Source organism: Silene latifolia, chromosome 3, assembly GCF_048544455.1.
Source record: "Silene latifolia isolate original U9 population chromosome 3, ASM4854445v1, whole genome shotgun sequence".
Lineage (NCBI taxonomy): Eukaryota > Viridiplantae > Streptophyta > Magnoliopsida > Caryophyllales > Caryophyllaceae > Silene > Silene latifolia.
In genome coordinates, this window is record NC_133528.1 from 61,544,044 (window position 1) to 61,570,007 (window position 25,964).

Genomic DNA, 25,964 nt, shown 5'->3' on the forward strand with positions numbered 1-25,964 from the left:
ACTTCTTCACTCTTTAAGGTCATACTCTTATTGCGACTTGGTTCAGCGTCTTCTTTGTTAAGAGTAATTTCATGGGCCATGAGAGCACCAATGCGTTCTTGATAGGATAGGGTTTTAAGATCTCGTGATTCCTCCATTGCAGTGAGCTTAGCACGCCACTTCTTAGTAAGGCTCCTAAGAACCTTTATAGCAATGTCCTCTGTACTGAATTTCTTACCTAGGTTTTTCAGTTCGTTTATGATGCTTGAAAATCTTGCAGACATGCTATCTAAGGACTCATTAGGCTCCATAATGAATAGCTCATATTTTTTCATAAGCAAATCTATTCGGTGCTTCCTAACAATGGAAGTACCCTCATAAGCTAATTCAAGCCCATCCCATATCTCCTTGGTCGTGGAACATGAAGAGAACCGATCAAACTCAGTAGAAGTCATTCCGTTTTGCAGGAGACTTATTACTTTGGAGTTCTTTTCGGCCTTCTTGTAGTCGGCCTCGACAAAGTCCTCTTCTTTCTTTTCATAGATAGTGCCTTCCTCGGATGCCACAAGAATTTTGTGCGGTCCGTTTTGAATGATCCTCCAGCACTCCCAATCGTGACCTTTCACATAGTGAGTCATCATGTTTTTCCACAATCCATAATTTTTCCCATCAAAGACGGGACACTTGAGATATTTGGAATCCATTTATCACGTGATAGGCAGCGGAAAATAAAACGATAAGATAAATGAAAAACAAGATAGATCAGCCTCTTTGCGGTTAGGCAATCAAGAGCACGAGGCTCTGATACCAATTGAAGAGTCTATAGATCCAAAATACTCAAGAGGGAGGGGGGGGTGAATTGAGGATTTAAAACTTTTGAAAGCTTTTTCGATTATGCTAATGTAATTGATTATTTAAAGTTTATTGATTAAACTTTAACTAATCAACTAATGAAGGTATGCGAAATAAACGAAAGAACGAAGTGACACACGATTTTTGAAGTGGTTCAGTTTCACAAGTCGAAACCTACATCCACTATTCTCGATTAATAAATTTAGTACCTTTCTACGGATTACAAATTTACTAACCCAACTCGTACAACTAACTCTAGCTGTAACTCAATGAGTACCGTTAAATACTCGAGTGACTAACTTACGCTAATAAGAAAGCACTAATGATTCTAACAAAGGTTCACGTTAATGAACAAGAAAGAAATCAACTAAGCACTATTATCTTATAACGATAAAATAAGAACAAGTATGCGAGCTTTTAAAAACACACGACCTTTTCAAAATAACAAATTGGTTTTTCTGCTTGAAAACACACGGTTTGCTTTGTAAAATTAAAATCAAATTTTATGCTTAAGGTCTCTATTTTAGATGTTGTAGATAGCAAAGTATTTATAGGAAAGAAAAGAGTAAGCCACACGGTTTTTGCAAAAACCCTAATAGCCAAAAATAATAAGATATTTAAACAAATCATCTTCTTATTATCTCTTTCCTAAAAGCCTTAAAAGATAATAAAGAATATTCCAAAAGATAGAACATAATCTATTCAATTATTTTCTTTACTATAAATTCCAAGATTATGATAAGATTTCCTAAAACAAGAATATCTTTTATCATAAACAAATATATTAAGTGGGATACATAAGATATGTAAAGATATTATTATAGAATAAAATCTTTACCTAATATACCCTATGTAACACGAGATGTCACGGCTTATATGCCTCGTGACTCGTGCAAACCCTAGTCTTAACATATGGGTTAGAATTTAGGTTTTAAGAGAAGTTTTGTTGAAACCCTAATTAGTAGCAAAGTCCAACTCATAAGTTGACCCATCACGACTACTAATCAACGTCCAATACAAAACCGAACTCCTCACTAAACCATCTTTAATATATAAATACTTTCATTAAAACATTTAAAATAAACTTTAAACTATTATAAAACAATTTTCGAAACAATATAAGTCGTGTGTAAAAACTCAGCATCTCAATGTTATAGTAGAAGAGTTATAACATTGAGCTCTTTTACTAGTAATGTTATAGCTGCAAAGCTATAACTTTACTAATTTAAGAAACTCATTCTTGATTATCATTACGAGATAATCACATATACTATTCTAATCTTCAGAGCGATCTTCGAGTATAGGCTATGTCATCATCCAGGCTTGATTAATCTTCTAGACGGACTTCGTCTTCATATAAATCTTGAATGAATCTTCACATCATTTAATCTTCAATGGAGACTTATATACTTTCGTCACAACTTCCTTTATTGCTTGTGTTAGATGATTTGAATCTAAAATACTTAGACAAACGATTACACGCAACAAGTATATAAATTATAGAACACTCTTGACATCATCAAAACATAAACATATAAGCTATATGATTCAACAACTTAAGTCCAAAAGCACAAAACCTTGTTACTAAGTGGTGGATACAAACCCCTTATAAACATCTCATAAGCCACTGAATTTCCCGATATGGAACAACTTAATCTCATAACCTCTTAGGGTGTTACACCATGTGCTACCCAACCCTTTGTCGTGCCCCACTCACATTGCCAACCCGCCTTCACCCAACGACCCATATCTAACATATTAAAATAAATCACCCTATTTATAAAAAGAGATCTTAAAAGAACATAAAAGATAAGACTAATTTAATATTAAATAGTCAAATACATCTTCTAAGTTTAAATTATCATTTATAATTGATTTTTGTTTAATTGACTTGTGAGGTTGTAGTGCAAAGAATGGAGAGAATTAGGTTAGACTTTTTTTAAGGGAATTATTTTAATGATGAGTAAAATGTGTACTGCAAAAATAAATCCTTTTATTTATTAGTGATATTTTTATAATTACATCCAAACTAAAACTATAAGGTACATTTAAGGTTTCTTACTCTGAACTTAAGAAAATTATTAAGAAAATTATGACTTAAACTCAACTCAACTAAATTGATATTGACTTGACCAGAACACAACCAACTCGAAGTGCACACCAATAAAAGTGGATAACCGAAATGAACCTGATCGAATCCAATTGAAATCAAAACTAAGATAAACCCAATTTACATCGAATTGATTGAACCCGATCCAAAATCGAACCAAATAACTCATTTATCATGTCTAAATTATGTCACACGTAATTTTACGTAATTGTTAAATCCCACGCATAATTTTATTAAATTCCGCACACTTTGCTTATTTTTTCCATCCTACCCTTGATCTTTAAAAGAAAAAACAAAATATGAAACCTCTAATTAAAGTAGAAAACCCCTTTAACGGTTAGAGCATGAGCAATAGAGAGGATGATATAATCCTCTTATTTATTTTTTCACCCTCTTTTTTTTTAACACATCATTTTATCTATGACCCGCCTCCATTTCCTCTATATTTATCCTCTTATATATTTTTGTCCACAATAGAGAGGATCTTCTTATCCATCATCTACCCATTATTTATCTACAGTTTACAAAAGAAAAAAAATAAAGGAAAACAATCCACATGGAGAAATATTATTAGATAGTTGGCATAAGAGCACCCACGATAGAGAGGATGGTTTCATCCTCTTATTTTTTTCTCTTTCTTTCTATTTCTTTGACACCTCAATCCATCTTTCATCCACCTCATTTCCCACTATCTACATCCTCTTCATTTCTACTACATCTTTTTTCCTCCACAATAGAGATGATCATCTTATATTACTTTTCTTATTATTATATTTATTATATTTATATTTAATATTATGGGTTACTTTATATTATTTTAATAATTTACAAATTAATAAAACTTATTTTAAAAAAAGTTTGTGTTGCTAAATTAAATAACATATAAAATTCATAAAACAAAATACATCGAATTCATAATACAAAGTAAAGATATAAAATTCATAAAACAAAATACATGAAACTTAACATTAAAATGTAATGCATATTTTTAGTTTATGTTCGAGCCTTGAAACATAGTCCATATATGTTCGAACAAATATGAATTTTCTACCAATTGGAGCCCTCCCTTCACCACCCCCATGGGGATGGTCTACAGGGTTCATAACGACTCCTCTTACTTCACAGACCAAGAACTACGAGATCACCCCAGAATGAATGGGTGTACTATGCTCGCTTCTTACTTACTCACGCTTAAATCATATGATTGCGAAAATAGCGGGTTTATTAAAAAATTTTCTTTTTAAAGTCCGGTTCATTAAGAAAATCAGGCTCCAGGCGATGGTGTCCATGTACCGGTTGGTTGAGACCGGTAATTTAATTCTATGAGATCGAGTCTGGCGTTGTTCCTCATAACGTAAACCGCCTATATGTCTCTTAAATTCATGCCGCCACTCGGACTCGAACCGAGATGCTCTCGCACTGCTTCCTAAGAGCAACGTGTCTACCAATTTCACCCCACCGCGTCTTTCCTTGTGTGTCGGAGATATAAAGCGAGTGCCCCCTTCCGGGGGGCCCGAGCCATCAGTGAGATACCACTCTGGATGGCTCGGGCCCCCCCGGAAGGGGGACCCTAAAAACCAGATACCAGGATATGAGTCCTGTAATCAGTGGTACTAGCAGCTTTATCGGGGAATTTCTCATCTTAGTAGGAGTTTTCCAAAGAAATAGCTTAGTAGCCACATTAGCAGCGCTTGGGATGATTTTAGGCGCGGCCTATTCCCTTTGGCTATATATCGTTCGAGTGGCAATGCACCTCTTCTGTTAGTCGAGACCGGGTTTCCTATCTTTTTTCAATAGAACTGTGGCCGCGAGTAAACATAAAAAATATTAATGACATGACGAGGAACGCATTTTTGCTATGATGATCCAGCTGCTGATGACGATGAAACTTCTGCTTAGGAGTTTCGTTGTTCCGTTGTTCGTGGTCAAGTTGCTTTGTTCATGGTAATGCACCCGCCTCACCAGTCCCAGCTTCCTCCTGTTCTTCCTCTGACTCACGTTCGAGGAATCATCCGAATGCTCTTAGAATAAGAAAAGCCAAGGGCCTTCTCTTTCCGTCCGCTCTTCCCGAAGTGAGATCTATTTCCTCTGCATTGACCTGATCTATGATACTATCGGAGTGAAACAAGGGATCTAAAGATCAATAGAGGCTAGGCTATATTATCACGGCTATCACTGCTTCGTATTCCGCTTCGTTGTTCGTGGGGCTATTTACAACTAGCCAATTAATAATTCTCGGATGAACGCTAGCCCTTGTCTTTGCAACTCCAACCCCCCAAGGCCAATGATCGATGTAAGGCTAAACAAATAGCTTCTGCCCCAAGAACTGAGGGGCGGCGGTCCCCTGGACATAGTCCTTTTAGGCAGTGGCTTTTTTGCTTTGCTAAGGCTCTCTTATAGTTGAGATTGAGAGAGTTTCCTTCTCTCTCTGCCCTTCTGTTAATAGCTTTGTCAAAGAATTGTCAATACGAATTATCTTCTTGTTACGATCTTTATAAGTAGGCAGCTAGCTGCTCGTTTCTAAATGCGATATATGGGGTTTGTTTACCTTAAACCTCCTTTTTTGAGCCCAAGCCTGCTAAGGCAGTAATCTCGACGGAGATTAGAATGAGCTTTGATGAATAAAAGAAGAAGTAAATGAATTCCTTTCCGATTTAATGTTGATTCCCCAGAAAATGGTGCGCCTGGTTTGGACCTAGGACGGAACCTACCTATCCAATGAATGCCTGTGGCGGTTCTTTTTTTAATTGGAGAGGATCTGAAAGAACGCCGAAATATCACAAGTACCGCCCCGCCCCGGACCCTATTTTAACTTGCTCCCCCGCCGTGATTGAATGAGAATGGATCTACTGTAATGCTTGGCTTGGCGGGCTTTCTTTCTTCCTAAGGATTATTGCTATTGGAAATCTCAATTGAAAAACGGAAATTCGTGAAATTTATTTTTAACCTATTTTCTTTTTAGAACAAATGCCTTTCGGCGTCAAACTAAATATAAAAAAATTATGGGATATGCGGTATAAAAATAGGTAATTTATTAACTGTACAAAAATATGTGGAGCTCGGCATGTCTGGAAGCACAGGAGAACGTTCTTTTGCGGATATTATTACTAGTGATAAAGACTGATAATGTTGCCACAAGTTACTTCCAAAATAAAAAGAAGCTTCTCTTTGTTTTCCGAGCCTCTAGTGAGTTACATCAGAGTACAAGACTTAAGGAACAGTCCCTCTAATAACTTTACAACATAAAGTTTTTGCAAAGTACTTACACGGACTCAGCTGCTCAGTTAAAAGAAAAACCACTAAACTAATAGGGATATGGATAGAGGAGTTTCAATTTTTTCAAATTTTAATGGAATTTATAATTTTAGCGAAAGGGCAGAACGACCTCTCGATCTACTTACTGCAGCCCAGGAAGAAAAACATCATCTAGGCCTTCTCTAATAAGTTAAAATTAATAAATATAAATAATTTAATTTAATTTAACCTTAAGTCCGGCATGGGGTGTCGAAGGTTTTGATCCTTTTGTTTGTTCTTTCAACTGTTCTTGTCTTGGCCTTTGTTCACACAATCACATCATCCATCTAATGATTAGCTCGCCTATATGCTTAACACATGGATTTCCAATCATCTAAGGAAGAAAAAGAAAAAATCTTCTCTTTTTTATTCTCATTAGATTCTATAAAAACACGTAAAATATTAGCAGAAATATTTGGATGGAATTCATGTGATTTGTTGACAAAAACCAATCCATAAAAAGATTTGGCGCCGCTCACTAAATTCTGTGGTTAATAAGATTTGTAAATCGGTGGTTCGTCCTGCCAACAAAGAATGTCCCCTTCATTCCCCAAAAAGCAGGGTTGGTTTGACCACCGCTTCCCTATAGGACTCTAATCGTGAAACACCATGAGCAGCAGGATGTTGAGGTCCGAAATTCGAAGTGAAATTTTTTATTTGTTTCTTTCTGACAAGAAAAAATCCCGGGAAAACGCAATGATACGACGGTGCGGGCCGGGGGTTTGCGCAGTTGAGTACGCTCTTTAATGGAACTTTAGCACATCATACAGCTGTGGTGGGGCTCCTTTTTTGTTTCACAAAATAGCTAGAATAGCAGGAACATTTAAATAAGTTTGATTTTTTATTGGATCATAAAAACCTACTTTCTGCAGATCTCTTCCCTCTCTTCGGGACCGAACATCAATTGCAACGATTCGATAGACGGCTCATTGGGATAGATTTAACCCCACTGTAAATAAAAATTATAAATTAAAATATTATCCATATGGCAAATAAACATTAGAGCATGTACTATAGAGGGGAGCTTTTGATCCTCTTATCCCCTTCTATTTTCTTGACACCTCATTCACATTTTAGCCACCTCATTGAGCATACACATTGAAGAGTATGTCCTCTTCCTCTTATTTCTTTTCTTTTCTTCTATTTTTTTTTTACACCTCATTTCCCATTATCTTCATCCTCCTCTTAACATTTTTTCTATTTTTTTCACACATCAAAGAGGATCCTCTTATTCATCCTCTCTCAAATTTTTATAACCAAAAAAATAAAAAAATAAAAAAATTACATGACACATGGTAGATGAGGGATGACTAGTAGGCACAATGGCCAAGGTTGTACTTCCTCTAAAAATAGAGGAAGGCTTCTTGTTCCTCTTCAAATAGGATGCTAAGAGTATATACCCACATTGAAGAGGACATCCTCTTAGATGATAGAGAGTGCTAAGAGGATGATCCATCCTCTTCAATGTGGATACTCTTATGTTCATCCTCTTCCTCTATATTTTTCTTATATTTTTCCACAATGAAGAGGAAAGCTTCCTTTCCCTCTTATATTAATCACTACACTTTAACCTTTAATTTTTTAAAAAAAAATATAAGAAAATAATAATATATGACAACATTGATTGGTTGAATAGCACAAGGGCCAAGACACAACTTCCTCTAAAATTAGAGGAAGACTTCTTCATCCACTTACTAAGTTGATCCTCTACCTTAGTTCCACAATAGAGAGGATCTCCTCTTAAGAGAAGAGAGTGTGCTAAGAGGAGACACAATCCTCTCTATTGTACATGCTCTTAGTTTGTGGGCACAAGGGCCTATGTCTCATTTTCTCTACTGGGCATGCACAATGAAAAGGAGGTCATCTTCCTCTCTTTCATTTTTTTTAATTTTCTCATTGGACACATCACTGTCTCTTTACTCTACCACACATTCCACTTACTTCATCCTCTTCCTCTCTTTTTCTCCACATCAAAGAGGATCCTCACTTCCTCTCTATTTCCACCTTTTTTCTCTCTTGTATGGCACATGGGTCAAGGCAAGGACATCCTCCATTTATAGAGGATGTCTTCCTCTTCCTCTTCAAAGAGGATGTAAAAAAGATGTTGCCACATTGAAGAGGACATCCTCTTAGCACCATCTCTCATCTAAGAGGATTGTCAATCCTCTTCAATGTGGATGCTCTTAAAGTAGAGGAAGCACTCATCTTCCTCTATACAAGAGGATACCCAACATAGTTCCCACAAAATAGAGGATGGCCTCTTAGAGGAGAGAGAGGGTTAAGAGGAGGCTCAATCCTCCCTATTGTGGGTGCTCTAAAGGTTAATGTTATACTTCCTTTATAATTAGAAAAAGTAGAGAATTTTCTTACATGCTCTATAATAGAGAGGACATCCTCTTAAAGAAAAAAAAAGTGCTAAAAGAAGACTTCATATTATGGGTGCTCTTCATCTAAGTAGTCCGAGAGTCATGGGTCATGTGTAGTATCACTAGTATACATTGGTATACTAAAACATGGGATGTCTTGGAAAGGTGAGTGAGAGTCATGCGAATAGCCAAAGTGGCAAAGTACGTTTTTAACTCTATATATTTGTCTTGCTGGCGACTGCTGCTCATTCTTCACTGTTCACTTCACTTTTGTTTGTTTGGTAACAACCCCATCTCTAAATTCCTACCAAAATTATAGCAATCCAATTACATAAAATCCGCAAAAAGGCTACTCATACACGAGGTGTATGAAAATCTCATACACGACGAATAAAATTGCGCCATGTGGCAAACTAGAGGTGTATGAAAATCTCATACACGACGAATAAAATTGCGCCATGTGGCAAACTAGATTGAATCATATGTAGTTAATTAAGGGTTATATTAGTAATTACACCTACCTAGTTAACTTGCTAACCACATGTAGTTAGCTATATTTTGGGTAATTTTTAATTTCCTTTGTTTTACAATTGTGATTTATTATTATTGTTTTTATTTTATTTTGAATTGTTAATATTAACAAGTATTATTGTTAATTATTTTAGACGTCTCTAATTGTATTCTTTATCAATCAAAATCGTATGAACCCTAATTTCATTGGATTGATGAACCCTAACTCATTTGATCATATCAATTTTTATTGATCAAGATGTAATCCTAATCAATGTAAATCGAATTACCCTAGCATTATTAATCAAATTTTAATTCTATTAATCGAATTAGCGTTATTCTTAATCATTTAAAATCGAATTAGGGGAAAAATGGGGAAAAATATTATGAACCCTAATCAAAATGAAGAACCGTAATTCAGTTTATTGAAATCAGTTTTTATCAATCAAATTGTAATCCTAATCATTAAAAATCGTATTAACCCTAGCATTGGAGTAATTAAAATCTAATTCAATACTATTAATCGAATTAGCCTTATTCTTAACCAGTTAAATTCGAATTAGGGGAAAAGGGGACAAATTTTGACGAACCCTAATTTAATTAATGAAAATCGATCAATTATTTGATCAACCCTAATGCAATTTGTCAAAATCAAATAACCTTAATTTTGTTCGTTTAATTAGAACGAAATTAAGTTATGTTCATCAAATGTATGAACCCTAATTGAGGTAGTATTAGGGCATAAAGGTGAGAAAAAAGAAAAAAAAAAGTTGTTGTTGTAAAAGTTCGAACACGGGTTGATATTAGAAGCAAGTAAATGTTTGCAAACAAACTAGTAACCAACTAAGCTAGGGGTATCAGCACATACATTTACTAATTACAATTCATTATATTATGAATCTATTCTTTTAATTGATTTCGAAATGTAAACGTTATTGAACTCTAATTCGAATAATTTCCTTATTTACAAATTTCTTTTTTTAAATTTGTAAAACTTTCCTTTTTCTAAAAAAATATTATTAGCTTGATTTTAGGCAATAACTTTCTTAAATTTAATAATTGCCTAATTTAAAAAAACTTCGGTTTTATTTGACAAAATATCCTTTTTTTAAAAAAATTCTTGCTTGATTTTAGGAATATTATCTTTTTGTTGAGAGATTTTGGGTGGAAGATCTCCCTTATTTGATTTTTAGGAGTAGATTTAGGCCAAGTCAACCCGTGTTTGAATCCTTATAGCCACAACTTTTTTTTATTTATTTCATAATGCCCTAATTATTTCGATTAGCTGCTAAAATACTACCTCAATTAGGGTTCATACTTTTGATTAACACAAGTTTATTAGGCTAGTTGTTCTTCAAATTAGGGTAATTGATTTTGAAATTGTAAATTTCGAGTTATTCTAATTCAGAATTCGAAAATCAGGGTTTTTAATTTTCAATCTCCCCAATTCATATTCCCTTTAATCCTCGTCTAATAAGGGTTTGTAATTTTCAGTACTCTTTGTTGTTGTTGTTTTTATTTTAAAATTTAAATAAACTAAAAACAATAATGTAAAAGAAAAAAACTAAATAAGTAAATAATTTATTGGAATAAAATGAAACGCTTACAAGAAATATAAAATGAAACTAAAAACCGTGGTAATCATACTTGAAAATTAGAAAACGAAATGCTAAAAACTAACTAAACGCTAGAATTGTAGACGCCTTATGCTGTTTCCAACCAATCCATATCTTCCTCTTGACCTCCATTGTGGATTCGTTGGAGGGGGAGTAGTAGGGGCGTCAAAATTATCGTCCCCTCCTTCAACCCTAACGAGTATATCATCGGCAACTGGCATTGGTAGGTACTCACGTTGCCCTACTTGGCGCCACTTCAGGTTATCCTCGGGTAGCGATGTCGAATATTTGGCGTTGAACTCTTCTTCGTAGATGTATTCTATGGTTTTACACCGAGTACGGGCTATAACATCCTCAATTTTACTCTTGTCTTCGACAAGGTTTAATATTTCCCTTACGAACATCCTTGTCTCCAACAAATCCCTAACATGAGCCTTCCTTTTCATGGCAATCTCTCTATCTAACATTGCATATTGAATATGATTAGCCATGACAATAAGTTAAAAGTTTTGATGTAATTGAATGTCTTTTATGTTTCTTATGAGTTTGATTTGGGAATAGAGGTAACATCTAGCAATTTGTGTATTTATATAGAGTGCAATCGGAATGTTTCCCTCCAAAATTTTCACTCCATTTTTTTTCCGCCATATTTTCCCACCAATTCACGTAAATCCTAGTATTTAGGATATTGAAATTAAATATATTGAAAAAAAAATATATAATAAATAGATATGATTGAAATAATTAGAATTGAATAATTATATATAAGATCATAGAATATTGCATGAATCAAGTTAAAAAGAAGATAGAATATTGCGTGAATCAAATTAAAAACGGAAAATATATGTTACTAATTCAATAAACTTAAATTCGATTTAGTATATATTGTAATTTAATTGTTTAGTAATCATGCTGATACCCATTGCTCAACTGTTTTCTAATAGTCACACATAGCATAGGTCAACCCGTGTTCGATTCTGCATAGACACATTCATTTGATTTTTTTTTTTGACCAAATTTGACACCATTGACGCAAAATTGAATAATTTAAATTTAAACTAAGTTAGAAATTTTGAATTTCACACAATTGGCGTAAAACTGAATTTACTTGTTTGGGATTAGAATATAGGGTTTAGGGTTTAGGGTTTAGAATATAGGATTTAGGGTTTAGAATATAGGGGTTGGGGTTTAGAATATAGTGTTTAGGGTTTCTAAGTTTGATTTTACGTAATTACGTACTAACTAGTTCCGATTGTAGCTTACTATCGACATTTTATGTAATTAGGCACTAACTAGTTCCGATTATAGCTTACTATCGACATATTATGTAATTAGGCACTAACGAGTTCGGATTATAGCTTACTATCGACATATTATGTAATTAGGCACTAACTAGTTCCGATTATAGCTTACTATCGACATATTATGTAATTAGGCACTAACTAGTTCCGATTATAGCTTACTATCGACATATTAAGTAATTAGGCACTAACTAGTTCCGATTATAGCTTAGTATCGACATATTATGTAATTAGGAACTAACTAGTTCCGATTATAGCTTCCTATCGACATATTATGTAATTAGGAACTAACTAGTTCCGATTATAGCTTACTATCGACATTTTACGTAAATTAGGAACTAACTGGTTCCGATTATAGCTTACTATCGACATATTATGTAATTAGGAACTAACTAGTTACGATTATAGCTTACTATCGACATTTTACGTAAATTAGGAACTAACTAGTTCCGATTATAGCTTAATATCGACATATTATGTAATTAGGCACTAACTAGTTCCGATTATAGCATACTATCGACATTTTACGTAATTACTTATTTACTAGTTCGATTATAGCTTACTATCGACATTTTACGTAAATTAGGAACTAACTAGTTCCGATTATAGGTTAGTGTCGACAATATCGACATTAAAAAATATTATACTAGTTAGTATATATTATAATATAAAAAATAAAACCAAAAATCTTCTATTTATACTACAAAAAAGGAAAACCTAAAATATCATCCTAATACCCTACTACTTGTTTACAATTTTAATTTTTTTTTTTTAAAAAGTCCCTATAAAAAACGGAAAGTGCCGACCCTCCCCAATCATCTTCCTGCATTTCATCTTCTTCTTTCCTTCTTCCTCTTCCTCCCTTAAACCGGCACTTTAAAAAAATTAATAAAAAAAAACCCTCATCTCTAACCCTAAATTATTAAACTCAAACAAAATATGACTCAAGTTGAAGACGGAGGGCTTGGTTGGTCGATCTTTGCTCAACCTAAAATGGAGTACCCAATCCCGCATGCAATAACTAAACTCGACAAAGCGCCTAAAATTGAAGGGACTGATGAAAGTTCATCCGCGTTTTTGGTTGGTTCATGCAATGACATAATGTCATTCTACATTATACCTAGGTGTGGATCTTGGCAAAAAATAGCAATGACTCGGGTTTGTAAGTCATGGGCGTATGGTTGGGCGGAATGCAAGAAAAGAGTGGAGAAGAAGGCAGAAGAAGACGATGGTAAATATTGTCCATGAATATGGTTTTAATTTTTAGTTCATGCAAAAGGTTTGATGAAGTTTTCGGTATTAATATCGTTTTTTGTTTGGTTGTATACGGTTTATGTTAAGTTTGCATGGCGGGCTAATTTGGATCAGATGATGCAACTGGTTTTTTTTTTTTTTTTGTTAACATGGTCGTATAATATTACGTTTTGTCTTCTGGTGATGAAGATGGTTCATGCAACAGGGTTGATGAAGTTTTAGGGTTGTATAATCTTCCGTCTTGTGTCGTATTAGTTGTTGTGTAATCGGATAATATATCCCACTTATAGGGTTGATGCAGTAAATAATTGATCTGTATTTTCATGTAAATCGCTTGTAATCAGATTAATCGGATGGTTTTCCGTCTTGTAATCAGATTAATCGGATGGTACTATTTCGTGCTAATTTGGTTCAATTTCGCTAAATTCCGTTAAATTTCGTTCATTTTCGCTAATTTTGGTTCAATATCGGTTTTGCATATTGAAGTAATTCATTTGCCAAGTGTTTATCTTCCATGGTTGAGTATGGGGATGAGCATAATCATTAGTTGTCACATGCTTTTTACAATATTTGATTTTGGTACTAACTTAGAAGACCAAGGGTTAAAGTGATTTTGGTTGAGTATGGAGATGAACATAATCATTAATCGTCTTTTCAATATTTCAGTCTGATTTTTTAAAATTGAAAGGACGAATTTTTTCACTTCTTGCTCGTAAGGCAGATGGCCAATGATTTAAGTAAAGTGATTTTTTAAAATTGAAAGGACGAATTTTTTCTATGCTCAAAAGACGAATAGACGATCATCATTATATGCAGCAAAATCGCACAGATTGAGTAGCAAAGTCGCACAAATTGAAGATGGTTATGCTTATGTTGCTTTATTTTCAATAGTCGCACAAATTGAGCAGCAAAATCGTCTATCAAAGAATTTCGTTCAAATCATTGTCAATTTCGTGCAAATTATTAGCAAGTTCGTAAAATAGACGGTCTAATTTGTGCAAAGTAAACCCAATTTCGTTCAAACTAGTACCAATTTCGTAAAATAGATGGTCAATTTTATTCAACTATAACAATCAACAACAAAAATAATTGAAACTAACCAAATATAACCATGAATTTAACACACAAAATTGTATAAAACAAACAGTCTTAAAATTGTATCCAAATGTAGCCATAAAAAAAATTGAGCTAAATTCTATTGAGTGTTATGAGGCGTGGTTGTACTGGCCCTTCTTCACCGCGGTGTTTGTTGCAAAGGACCTGTTTCGTCGAAGTTTACAGCTCTCCTTACTTTCTTTTGCCTAGGCCTAGAACCTCTACCTGCACCTCTTTTATCAACGGGGTCTCTCAAGGCGCCTTCCGTAGGAGGAGGTACGTTCCGTACCATGTGGCGTAGGTTGTTCTCCTTCGGTTGTAATCTTTTACGGCCCCACACCCTTGTTACATCGGAGCCTGCTCCCATTTCGTTGAGTGTCTCAATGCCGACATGCGCCGCTAATGCCTTAACCACCTTGGCTGATTCAGCCTCATATAAGGCATACATCTCATCATCATGTAATGTCAGCCTATATATGTAGTCTTTCTTCATCGTGACCGCAAGAGATCGCTTGAGTCGTTCAGACTCACCATGATTGTAGTACCCAACAGGAAGGTGCTCATAACCCCGAACCAAGTCCTTTCGCCATCGATTCAAAATGTACTTGTCGGGAATAAACTGCACTTTCTTCAGCTGTAGTACACGAATAATATACCTACACAATATACCTTGAAACTCGAAAAGTTTACAAGTACAATTAAACTCACCAAAGTCCAAGTTCACCGTAACATTGTACCTTTTCTCTCGACGGTTCCAAAATGGTGTTGTCACCTCATCCGTTACATTAAACGAAGATAAATTCCCAATGTTCAAATGAGACTCGGCCTTGGTGTGTATAAGACCGTTTACCTCATCCTTCACCTCTCTGAACATGTTATTTGTGTAAGCCCTTTGGAAGACTTCCTCAGCTATGATTGTCTTATTATAAGGAGACGGTCTTTCGTCACAAGCAAAGTTAAACTTTAATTCATCCTCGACCGTGGACCTGAGTGCATTTTGATAACTATCAAAGAATTTGAACAGAGTAGTTTCAACATTGACGTATGTCTTGAATAATCGGTTCGTCTGTTCACTTCTTTGCGTAGATGACATACTTGCACAAAACATGTCCCTCCAATACAATGGCACCCACGAATATCATTTTTCAAAAGAGTCTATGATCCAACCATTTTCGTGAATATCATACTTAGTGACAAAATGATGCCATGCCTCCTCAAAGTCATCGCTATCTGCACTGTCGTCAATAATTTTCCAAAGGTCAACAATAATCTCTTGGTACCTGCACAACTTCCCAAGTTCTTTGTTGCATTAACCATCATGTGCCAAAGACACAAACGGTGACGAGTATTAGCAAATACGTCCTTCATAGCCTTACCAATTCCCCTGTATTGATCCGTGAGTATAAGCGATGGAGCTCTACCCATACAGTCTAACCATTTTCTAAAAATCCAAGTGAAGCTTTCCGCATCTTCATGTGAAACCAAAGCGGCGGCAAGCACAATAGTACTACCGTGATGATTTACGCCAACAAATGGAGTAAAGGGTATTTTGTACCTATAATTAAAACATAAGTTACGTAAATTAAACATAAATTTTGTACCCGAGGGATGCTTTTAGCTAGGGAAACGTGAGTTCTAAAGCTACTGATTTCGAATTATAATCACTACTATAAAGCTACTAATTAAGAATTGTAATCATTACATAATTATTTCGAAAATGCCCTAATTATTTCGAAAAAGCCCTAATTATTTCTATAATGCCCTAATTATTTCAATAATGCCCTAATTGCCACACCAAATTGTTGGAATATGTGTCCTCCGACAATAATGCGATCACAACTGTTGATCATGATGATCATATGTTTAAGTCTCTTTTTAAAGAATACAATTGGGAAGTAATATTTTACTGTCAACTGGTCCACACATATCGGTAATGATTGGCTGACTAGAGTTTGACATTACTGTCGTGCGACGGTGGTGATCAGTTGATCCCCTTAGGTCATACCTAAAAGGTAACACTCTTAATTGATCATTTAATTGATCGTATGACGATACGGGTTAATTAAATTACTTAAAATTGACGGACGATTTTGGAAGTAATATTTACGTGTCTCATTGTAATTTGATTAAATAAGATACGGTCTAAGTAATCGAATTGTTTTAATTACTTAGATGAAATTATTGTTTAAAGAAACAATTGCATTTGAATGAATAAATTATTATAAATACAAGATGTTGTGATTTATAATTGGTAAAATATTTTGGTACAAGTAATTATGAATTACTAAGTCGATTTTTTTATATGACGTATTTTTATTAATACGTTGATTTTTAATATGTTAAAAATACATAACAATTTTATGTGACATGTGACATGTGACATATGACAAATTCACAATTTGACAAAGATTAAATGGAGTCCATTTTATCCATATAAACCGAAATAATGGGGATGATTAGGAATATATTATGTTGATTATGTTAGTGGTAAACATAATCATTTCTTCCTAATCCTAGCCATGCAACCCTACTTAATCTTGTGAAGACAACCTTGTGCATGCATTGGCCCCTTCCTTCCCCTTCTACCCGGTTTTTCAAGAGGAGAAAACCATGTATTTTTCTCCTTATTTTACCATATACACTACCAATAGTTAGTGCATCAATTATTCATTTTTTCATCATCTAAAAATAAGAATTTTTAGTGAGATAAAATCTTCCTCCTCCTCCCTCTCTCTTAACCGAAATTATTGAGAGATCAAATAATATTTTGGGTCAATTTTTATACAAAATTAATATTGTTCTAGTAATAATAATATTAATTTTATTAAGTTGTTACTTTGGGTATAAATCCTTGGGAGGGATTCTCTACTTGAATCCTTGTTCATCCACTTAAGGAAGCTCAAGAACAAGTGAGTAGGAGAACTCACTTGTGCCCATAAAATCTGAAATCCTCAATGTACGATGATGATTTCTTCTTTAAATCTTTTATTGTTTGCATGCATAAGATCGTCTTTTAATTTTATGACTAAATTAAAATCATCACATATATGAATATGTTAATTATAGAGATATAGATTTCCTACAAGCGGTATCAAGAGCCTTGGTTGTTTGCATGCAAATCGGTTATAGTTTTTCCGAGTTATACGATTAACATATAAAACTTGTAAATTTGTGTTATTATGATATATCACGAAATAAATTATGCATGTTAAAGTTTCTGATCCTAAAATGTATTTAGGATATTTTGGTTAATTTATGGATTTTTATTGTTCATCTTATATAATAATGGCATTAAAAATGTGATTTTATATTTAAAATGTCATTTTCCGACTAACATTAGCTAAACTTCGAATTTTACAGTGGTTTTTGGATATGTTTTCACATATATTATTTTTATATTACCTCTAAAGTTTCATAATTTTTGGAGTTCTTATGCTCGAAATATGGATTTTTCATGATAAAAATCGAACTTAAATGAAAAATAGGTTAATATGAGATAAATTTCGAATCTGGTCATATAAATTTAATATGTTGTCACATGCAATTTTACAAGATGTGTGTAAAATAATAGGCTATAATGAAGTCTTCATGCATGATTTATGAATTTTTGATGAAAAATAGCATAAATAGTAACTTAATTAGTGAATAATTGCTAAAACATACTTCATGACTAAGGAAAAATGTCACATGTTGCATTTTATTATCTTTTTCAGATCTAAAATTGAAAAGTTGATGAATATAATTTTTCTCATGTTTTTATGATTATAATTGATAAATCCGATAAACCGCAACATAGTTTTTTCTGATAAATATTTCGAAATTTTAACCTAAGTTTTTGAACATTATGACTGTCATGGTATTTTTCCAGAATGTTCATGAGTTTAAATTTCAAATTTTGAATTTATTTGAAATTTTTGTGATTTATTTGAAGTTTATAGCATTTTTATTGTAATTTTGAGTCCACTAATGAACAATTTTAAGTAATATAAGTTAATTATAGTCAAATAGTTAGTGGAGACTAATTTTGAGTCCTAAGTTGGTTAGGGTAATTAACTTGTGCATAAATATGATTTTATGTAATTTATTGTGATTTTAAAAGGTTGAATCACGCAAATCCGTAAAAACCGTTAAATATACGATATTGGCTCCTTAAAGGCGATTTAGCATAAAATTGGGCATGTTCATACATATTATAATGCTGCATTTTATTTATGATTGTCATAATTTTATTTTTATGTAATTTTGAATTATGTAATTTTACTTAGTATGGCCTTAGTTTTTAATTGGTATTACCCGAAATGTATGGGAATATCGATTCGGTTGTAATTTATTGTGATCTCGTATCACCGTTTTGTAATTTAATAGTTTTATTTTATTTTAATTACAAATGTATAATAGGAAATTATGTAATTTGTTATGTAATTTAATTATTCCGGAGTTCCTTGAAGACGGTGTCACACAAGAAGGCGATACATAAAGACGGTGTTACCTCGATATGCGTGCCAAAACCGAAGTTTGGGACCAATGGAGTTGGTTTCCGAATATGTAATAGTTAATTAGATTTTCTATTTTAGGAAGGCCATACTAGGATTTAATTTATGCTTTGCATTTTTTATTTATATGTTGCATGCATCGCTAAATCGCCATAACTAAAATATGCATCATCTCTTAATCGAGTTTATCGACCGTGTCAATTAGAATTATCGTCGTTCACCGCTTTAGTTCACTTAAAACGTGACAGATAATAAATTGACATGACCTCTCGCTAAAATAATCAATTGAGACATAGCCTTACCAAAAAGTAGAAACCATGAAAACCTATTTCGCGAGGGAGTGCACTCGGCCCTACCGGGGTACAAACCTTGTTACGTAGGGGAAGTGGGTGATAAATGTCTATCCACCGAATTCATGTTGATAAGGGATGAATCGGCCCTACCGTGCCCAAGTTGATGTGGATTTGGATCATGGACACATTTATTCGAAATTTGGATTGAGCTCAACGGAAGTATTCGTGACAGTAGTCGCATGTGTTCCGGGCTAAAGATAAATGTTAATGTAATTTTATCAATCAAGAGTTCTAAAAGTAGAATCGATTAAAGTGTTAATCCACCGAGTTATATTGATAAGGGATGAATCGGCCCTACCGTGCCCAAGTTAATATGAATTTGGATCTTGGAATCATTTATCTAAGTTGGGTAGAGGTCACTAGATAAATGCAATAAAACTTGTTTAAATTAATTTTTACGAGTATTATTATTATTTTGAAAACGACATATGTTTTATTCCTTCTATTTTGTTTTGTAGACCGCTTTTATTTCTCATAACAATGGCCAATCCAAACGCCAACGCCACGCCCTCACTAATACTTCATGGCTCCGATACTTCATGGATCGTTGTAAACTTGAAAAGAATGGGTCAAATTTCTCCGATTGGGATGCCCAACTCAAATTAGCCGCCCAAGGTGACGACAAGCTTCGTTACCTTACCGAGGCCTCTCCACCCGAACCTAACACTAGGTAGACCGCCGCCACTAGGGAAGCATATGAGGCTTACCATAAGGAGTCCGCCGCAATGAAAAATGTGTTGATCTTTGCGATGGAGGCGGATCTCCAAAGGAGAGCCTTTAAGATGGGCACCGCTAATGAAATCTATTCCAAGCTTGTGACAATGTTTTCACAAACTCCGCGGATCGTCCAATATGAGGCGGCCGCGACATTCTTTGATCTCGACTTCAAAGAGGGCCAAAAGGTTAGCCCTCATGTGCTCAAATTAATGGAGCTAGTCGAGACTTTGAAGATTCAAAAAGTTGAAATCCCCAAAGAACTCATTGTAGATAGGATTCTACACTCCTTATCCAAAGTCAAGGCATATGTTCAATTCCGGGTGAATTTTAACATGCAAGACAAGGACGTGTCTCTTGAAGAGTTGCACAAGTTACTTGTGCAAGCCGAAAGAGACATGGGGTTAAATGTGAACCCACCTAAGGATGTGCTTAACATTAGCACCAAAAGCAAGGGGAAGTTCAAGAAGAATGGGAAGAAGGGTAAGAAGCAAGCTCCCACTTTCACCAAAGCTAAGACTTATGAAGCTAGCACTTCCAAGATCAAGAAGGGTCCTCTTGATAAATGCCATTATTGTAATGGTGTTGGACATTGGAAAAGAAATTGTTCCAAATATCTTGGTGACATCAAAGCTGGAAAGATCACTCCAGTAGGTAAATGTCTATCCTTTCTTTTATGTTTCTAATTCAACTATGGTATTGTGATACAAAGTTGTGATAATGTATCCCCTTTTTATTGTAAATAGGGCCTCCACCAAGCAAGGACAAGGGAAAAGAAAAGCAAGCTTGAGAAACCATCGAGAAGCTAGGAGTAGCTTCCATGAAGCTTGTCTTTTTATTGTCTTATTTTAATTTATGTTTCGGATTTTAGAACCTTTTGATTTTCGTGTTCGACATGGAAATGTATTTTGGATATTGGTTGTATTTTGGATAATGGTGGCTTAGTTTGCAACCCAAGTCACCCGTTTTATCGTATTTTATCCTTGTTCTAAAATTCGTCTTTATCCGCTTGCTCATAGAAACATATGATCATTCACTTAAAGTGATCTAATAAACAACTATAATGATGGGATTCATTATATGTCCACAAGTTTAAGGCTTGTATATGATCAATTATAAAGTGATGATTGAGTTGATGAACTCTCCTAAAGGAATGTCAATCACAAAGTACACTTATCAAATTTAAAACAACTAGTCAACCTATGTGATAGTCCTCCTTATACTTCAAAATCATTATTTGTGTCTCATAAGCTATCTTTGAATCTCTAGTGTATTTATTCTAAAGATAGAGTGGGAGAAAAATGAAGACACAAAGAACACCAAGAAAAAATTTGTGTAAATGAGATCTACGCAAGGAAGAATGATTTGAATAGAGGTATATCTATTCAAATAGTATACACGAATAGATGAGATCTATGGTCTCGAATAGATCTACATGACAAAAGAGACCAAGTGAAGTAATCAAAAGAATATGTTCTCAAGATAACTACACGAGGAGACCAAAAGAAAATTTTGGAAGAAGAATGACTAATGTAAAGTATTAATTGACTAGTTTATGATATCTTTGACCAATAGTTTCAATATTGATATTTACTTAAGAGCCTAAATGAATCAAAGTTACATACTAGAAAATAAATGAGATTTATGACTAAAAGTTGCAAGGATTGATATACCGATATCCACAATAGCTAAGTTACGTATTAACCACGCTAATGTCATTACTTAACCTCATTATGAAAATAAGATGGTTAAACCTCCTTCCGAAAAGGGTACTTTGAAGGACGTGTATTAGATATTATACATAGTTAAATAATGACATTACTTTGCATCATTATAAAATGAATGAGTTAGAGATTAAAATCTCTTTCCATAAGGTTAAGATGAGACCTCTTCAAAATAGGTATTTTGAAAGGATATGATGGGAACATATATGGTTTTATCTTAATAACTTGGCAAAGCAAAATATATTTCAATTCTTGAAAATGTTTCGATTGAGTAGTCAATTTCGAAACATGTGGAATTAAGTGGGAGTTTAGAAATTATCATGTGAAGACATGGAATTTAGTGGGAGCAATCATCTTGTAAAATTTATAACTCACTAACTCATTGAGAATGTCCTTCACAAAGAAGTATTTGAGTTTTCAATTCTGGATGAAAATGGACTATGACGAATCCAATTACATCATGAGATGTTGGATAAGTATTGAGATATACACATTGAATCAACGAGAAACATAGGTTATTCATGTCAATGAAAATGGAATTGCCATTAGCAGTCATGGTCGTTCATTGAACCTAAGAATGGTTGATCTCATGATTATTAGTTACTAATGTTTCCGCCATTAGAATAATCATGCACATGTCCAATAATGAATCATATGCATAAGAGCATGATGAATCATTGGCAAGCCATAGAAGAAACGTAATGAATTCTCGAGGAGAATCCGATGAGCGATTTGATGTTGGAATGAGAACACTGTTATGTGTCAAGAGGTTTCACATATTAAAGTTCAAACAACACGTAAGGATTTATGAAAATCCTAAGCCTTTCAAGCTAAAAGGAGAAATAAAAGGTTTGTAAAAGTACTTAGTTGAAGTAAGAAGTTACTCAAAACTAATATTTTCTAATAAGCTAGGACTTGTGAGAAGTGCTAGACTAATCATCTTAACAATTGTTGCAAGACTCTGCAAAACATTTACCTAGTGCATTATGAGTGGGTGGAGTACTTGATCAGTACAAGTTATATCATTCACCGCAAATTCATTGGTTATGTGATAATCGACAGGGAAGTTCTTTCAAGATAAAGAACCCATACCAAGGTTGGGAACCTATATGTGTACTTGGTAAGGTTCATGCTATGAAAGATAACATGAACGTAAAGGAAAATGCGATTATAAGAAGTTTGAACACATGGACACATGGTATGTTAAACTTCTATTGCAATCAACAAGTATTTACACACTTACGATATGCATCACAAGGTTGTAATATGGTATTGACTACCCGAATGTGATGTCGACATTTGTCGTTTGAGTTATTATTAACTCACCTTATACTTTGTTACATCCAAACGGGTTGTAGAGACGATTGAACCCCGTTAAAGTGAACATTGATTAGCATTGTATTCGCTCATAGTTACTTGTATGAGGTGACGTCTCGAAGTGACTAGAATGTGATGCGATTGATGGCAAGTTCAAGTGCCATGGAGTCATATGAGAATGACTAGTCGATCACATAGGCAGATTGTTAGGAACACTTTGTCGGGCCTTATGACCGCTTATAGAGTTCTGGCAAATTTATATAGCCTGGTCGTGGCGAGAGCTACTATAGTATTCTAATGAGTCGATTCTTTTGACTAAAGAATATTCACCTAAGATGGCACAAATTCAGATTAACTTTGATTTGTGTTACTACGACCTTCGTAAATGGGGTCAAATGGGCATATTTTGGGTTATAATGGCTGTGGCTAATCGAAGGGAATGAGTGCGATAGGAATTGTCCACCCCTAGTCAGGGTTATAACAATATCTCAGGGCCACTCGAGGAGTAATGAACTGGAAATGCGTGGCCACGCTCGGTAGATATCTATGGTAGATAAATTCGGTCAATCAGTTATTCTCCAGATCGAGGAAACCACTCTCGATATGATCACTTGCAAGTACGACCTGAAAGACACCTTGCATTGAGTGAGAGATAGTAATAGGACAAGAGAATTGGTGACGCACACTTGTCGAGGACAAGTGGGAGATTGTTGGAATATGTGTCCTCCGACAATAATGCGATCACAACTGTTGATCATGATGATCACATGTTTAAGTCTCTTTTTAAAGAATACAATTGGGAAGTAATATTTTACTGTCAACTGGTCCACACATATCGGTAATGATTGGCTGACTAGAGTTTGACATTACTGTCGTGCGACGGTGGTGATCAGTTGATCCCCTTAGGTCATACCTAAAAGGTAACACTCTTAATTGATCATTTAATTGATCGTATGACGATACGGGTTAATTAAATTACTTAAAATTGACGGACAATTTTGGAAGTAATATTTATGTGTCTCATTGTAATTTGATTAAATAAGATACGGTCTAAGTAATCAAATTGTTTTAATTACTTAGATGAAATTATTGTTTATGGAAACAATTGCATTTGAATGAATAAATTATTATAAATACAAGATGTTGTGATTTATAATTGGTAAAATATTTTGGTACAAGTAATTATGAATTACTAAGTCGATTTTTGTATATGATGTATTTTTATTAATACATTGATTTTTAATATATTAAAAATACATAACAATTTTATGTGACATGTGACATATGACAAATTGACAATTTGACAAAGATAAAATAGAGTCCATTTTATCCATATAAACCGAAATAATGGGGATGATTAGGAATATATTATGTTGATTATGTTAGTGGTAAACATAATCATTTCTTCCTAATCCTAGCCATGCAACCCTACTTAATCTTGTGAAGACAACCTTGTGCATGCATTGGCTCCTTCCTTCCCCTTCTACCCAGTTTTTCAAGAGGAGAAAACCATGGGTTTTTCTCCTTATTTTACCATATACACTACCAATAGTTAGTGCATCAATTATTCATTTTTTCATCATCTAAAAATAAGAATTTTTAGTGAGATAAAATCTTCCTCCTCCTCCCTCTCTCTTAACCGAAATTATTGAGAGATCAAATAATATTTTGGGTCAATTTTTATACAAAATTAATATTGTCTAGTAATAATAATATTAATTTTATTAAGTTGTTACTTTGGGTATAAATCCTTGGGAGGGATTCTCTACTTGAATCCTTGTTCATCCACTTAAGGAAGCTCAAGAACAAGTGAGTAGGAGAACTCACTTGTGCCCATAAAATCCGAAATCCTCAATGTATGATGATGATTTCTTCTTTAAATCTTTTATTGTTTGCATGCATAAGATCATCTTTTAATTTTATGACTAAATTAAAATCATCACATATATGAATATGTTAAGTATAGAGATATAGATTTCCTACACAAATGACTTTCGAAATAAGAAAACAACTGATTTCTAAAGCTACTAATTTTGAAATAAGCTAACAACTGGTTTTTAAAGCTGCTAATTTTGAAATAAGCTAACAACTGGTTTCTAAAGCTACTGATTTCGAAATAACCTAATCGATATGTTGTTTATAGTAGTGATTTCGAAAGAAGCAAACCCTAATTGATTAACATTAATTAAACAATCCAACTAAATGTCTTAAGTAAATGACATAAGTTGGTCACCTGTTAACACAAAATGTAGCATCATAAGAAATTGCATCACCAAATGCCTTTGTCATTCCTCTATAACGTCCGTCAGCCCAAAACACGTTTAGTAGCTTGCCTTCAAAATCCGTCTCCATAGCGTTGTAAAAATCTGGATCGACTTCCTTAAGTTTAATAAATTGTGCCTCCAAAGCCGCTGCATCCCCGTTAATTCTACTACGTCTTTGTTCTTGATTAAGAAAATTCCGTATGTCACGCTGGTTGATGTGTAAATTTTCATGCCCACCCGCTTCTCTAGCGAGAATTTGAAAGTTATTAGCAATAGAAATACCGACAGCGTCGTTCAATAAGGCCTGTCTTTTAAAATATTCGTCAAACATCCGGTGACTAACCATGTGACGAGTATTTTCACGTTTTAATTCGTGATTGTGCTCCAATGAACACTGGCCGATGACAATAAAATCATTTTGTAACGATGCTTCTATTGCAAATTGGCATTTCTCAAAGTTTGCAATGTCTTTAAACCCATTTTGTTTGTTCGGATTGGCCCCCCATGTGCAACATAATCTTATTCGCTTCATCATGTAGAAATGAGGTTAGTTCTTCCCCAGACCATTGCGCTTGACACCTCTTTGCTGGTACTTCTTCACTAGTTCAGTACACCTAACAAAAAGTTAAAAGGCATTTTTATACGCATATAGGTACGAAAACGCAGCAAACTCGTCACCATTCACGAAAGACATTCCTCTTGTGGGAGTATTAACTTCTAAA

General features: G+C 34.1%; 1 protein-coding gene across 1 annotated transcript; it reads right to left on the minus strand.

Annotated features, from left to right (window-relative positions):
* Window positions 1-14,516: 14,516 nt before the first annotated feature.
* LOC141649132 (protein FAR1-RELATED SEQUENCE 5-like) lies at window positions 14,517-25,774 on the minus strand. Its single transcript, XM_074457828.1, has 4 exons — window positions 25,212-25,774; window positions 15,813-15,932; window positions 15,565-15,657; window positions 14,517-15,381 (listed from the first exon to the last, which is right to left on the minus strand). Exons 1-4 carry the CDS (start codon window positions 25,772-25,774, stop codon window positions 14,517-14,519), a joined length of 1,641 nt encoding a protein of 546 aa, XP_074313929.1.
* Window positions 25,775-25,964: the final 190 nt, after the last annotated feature.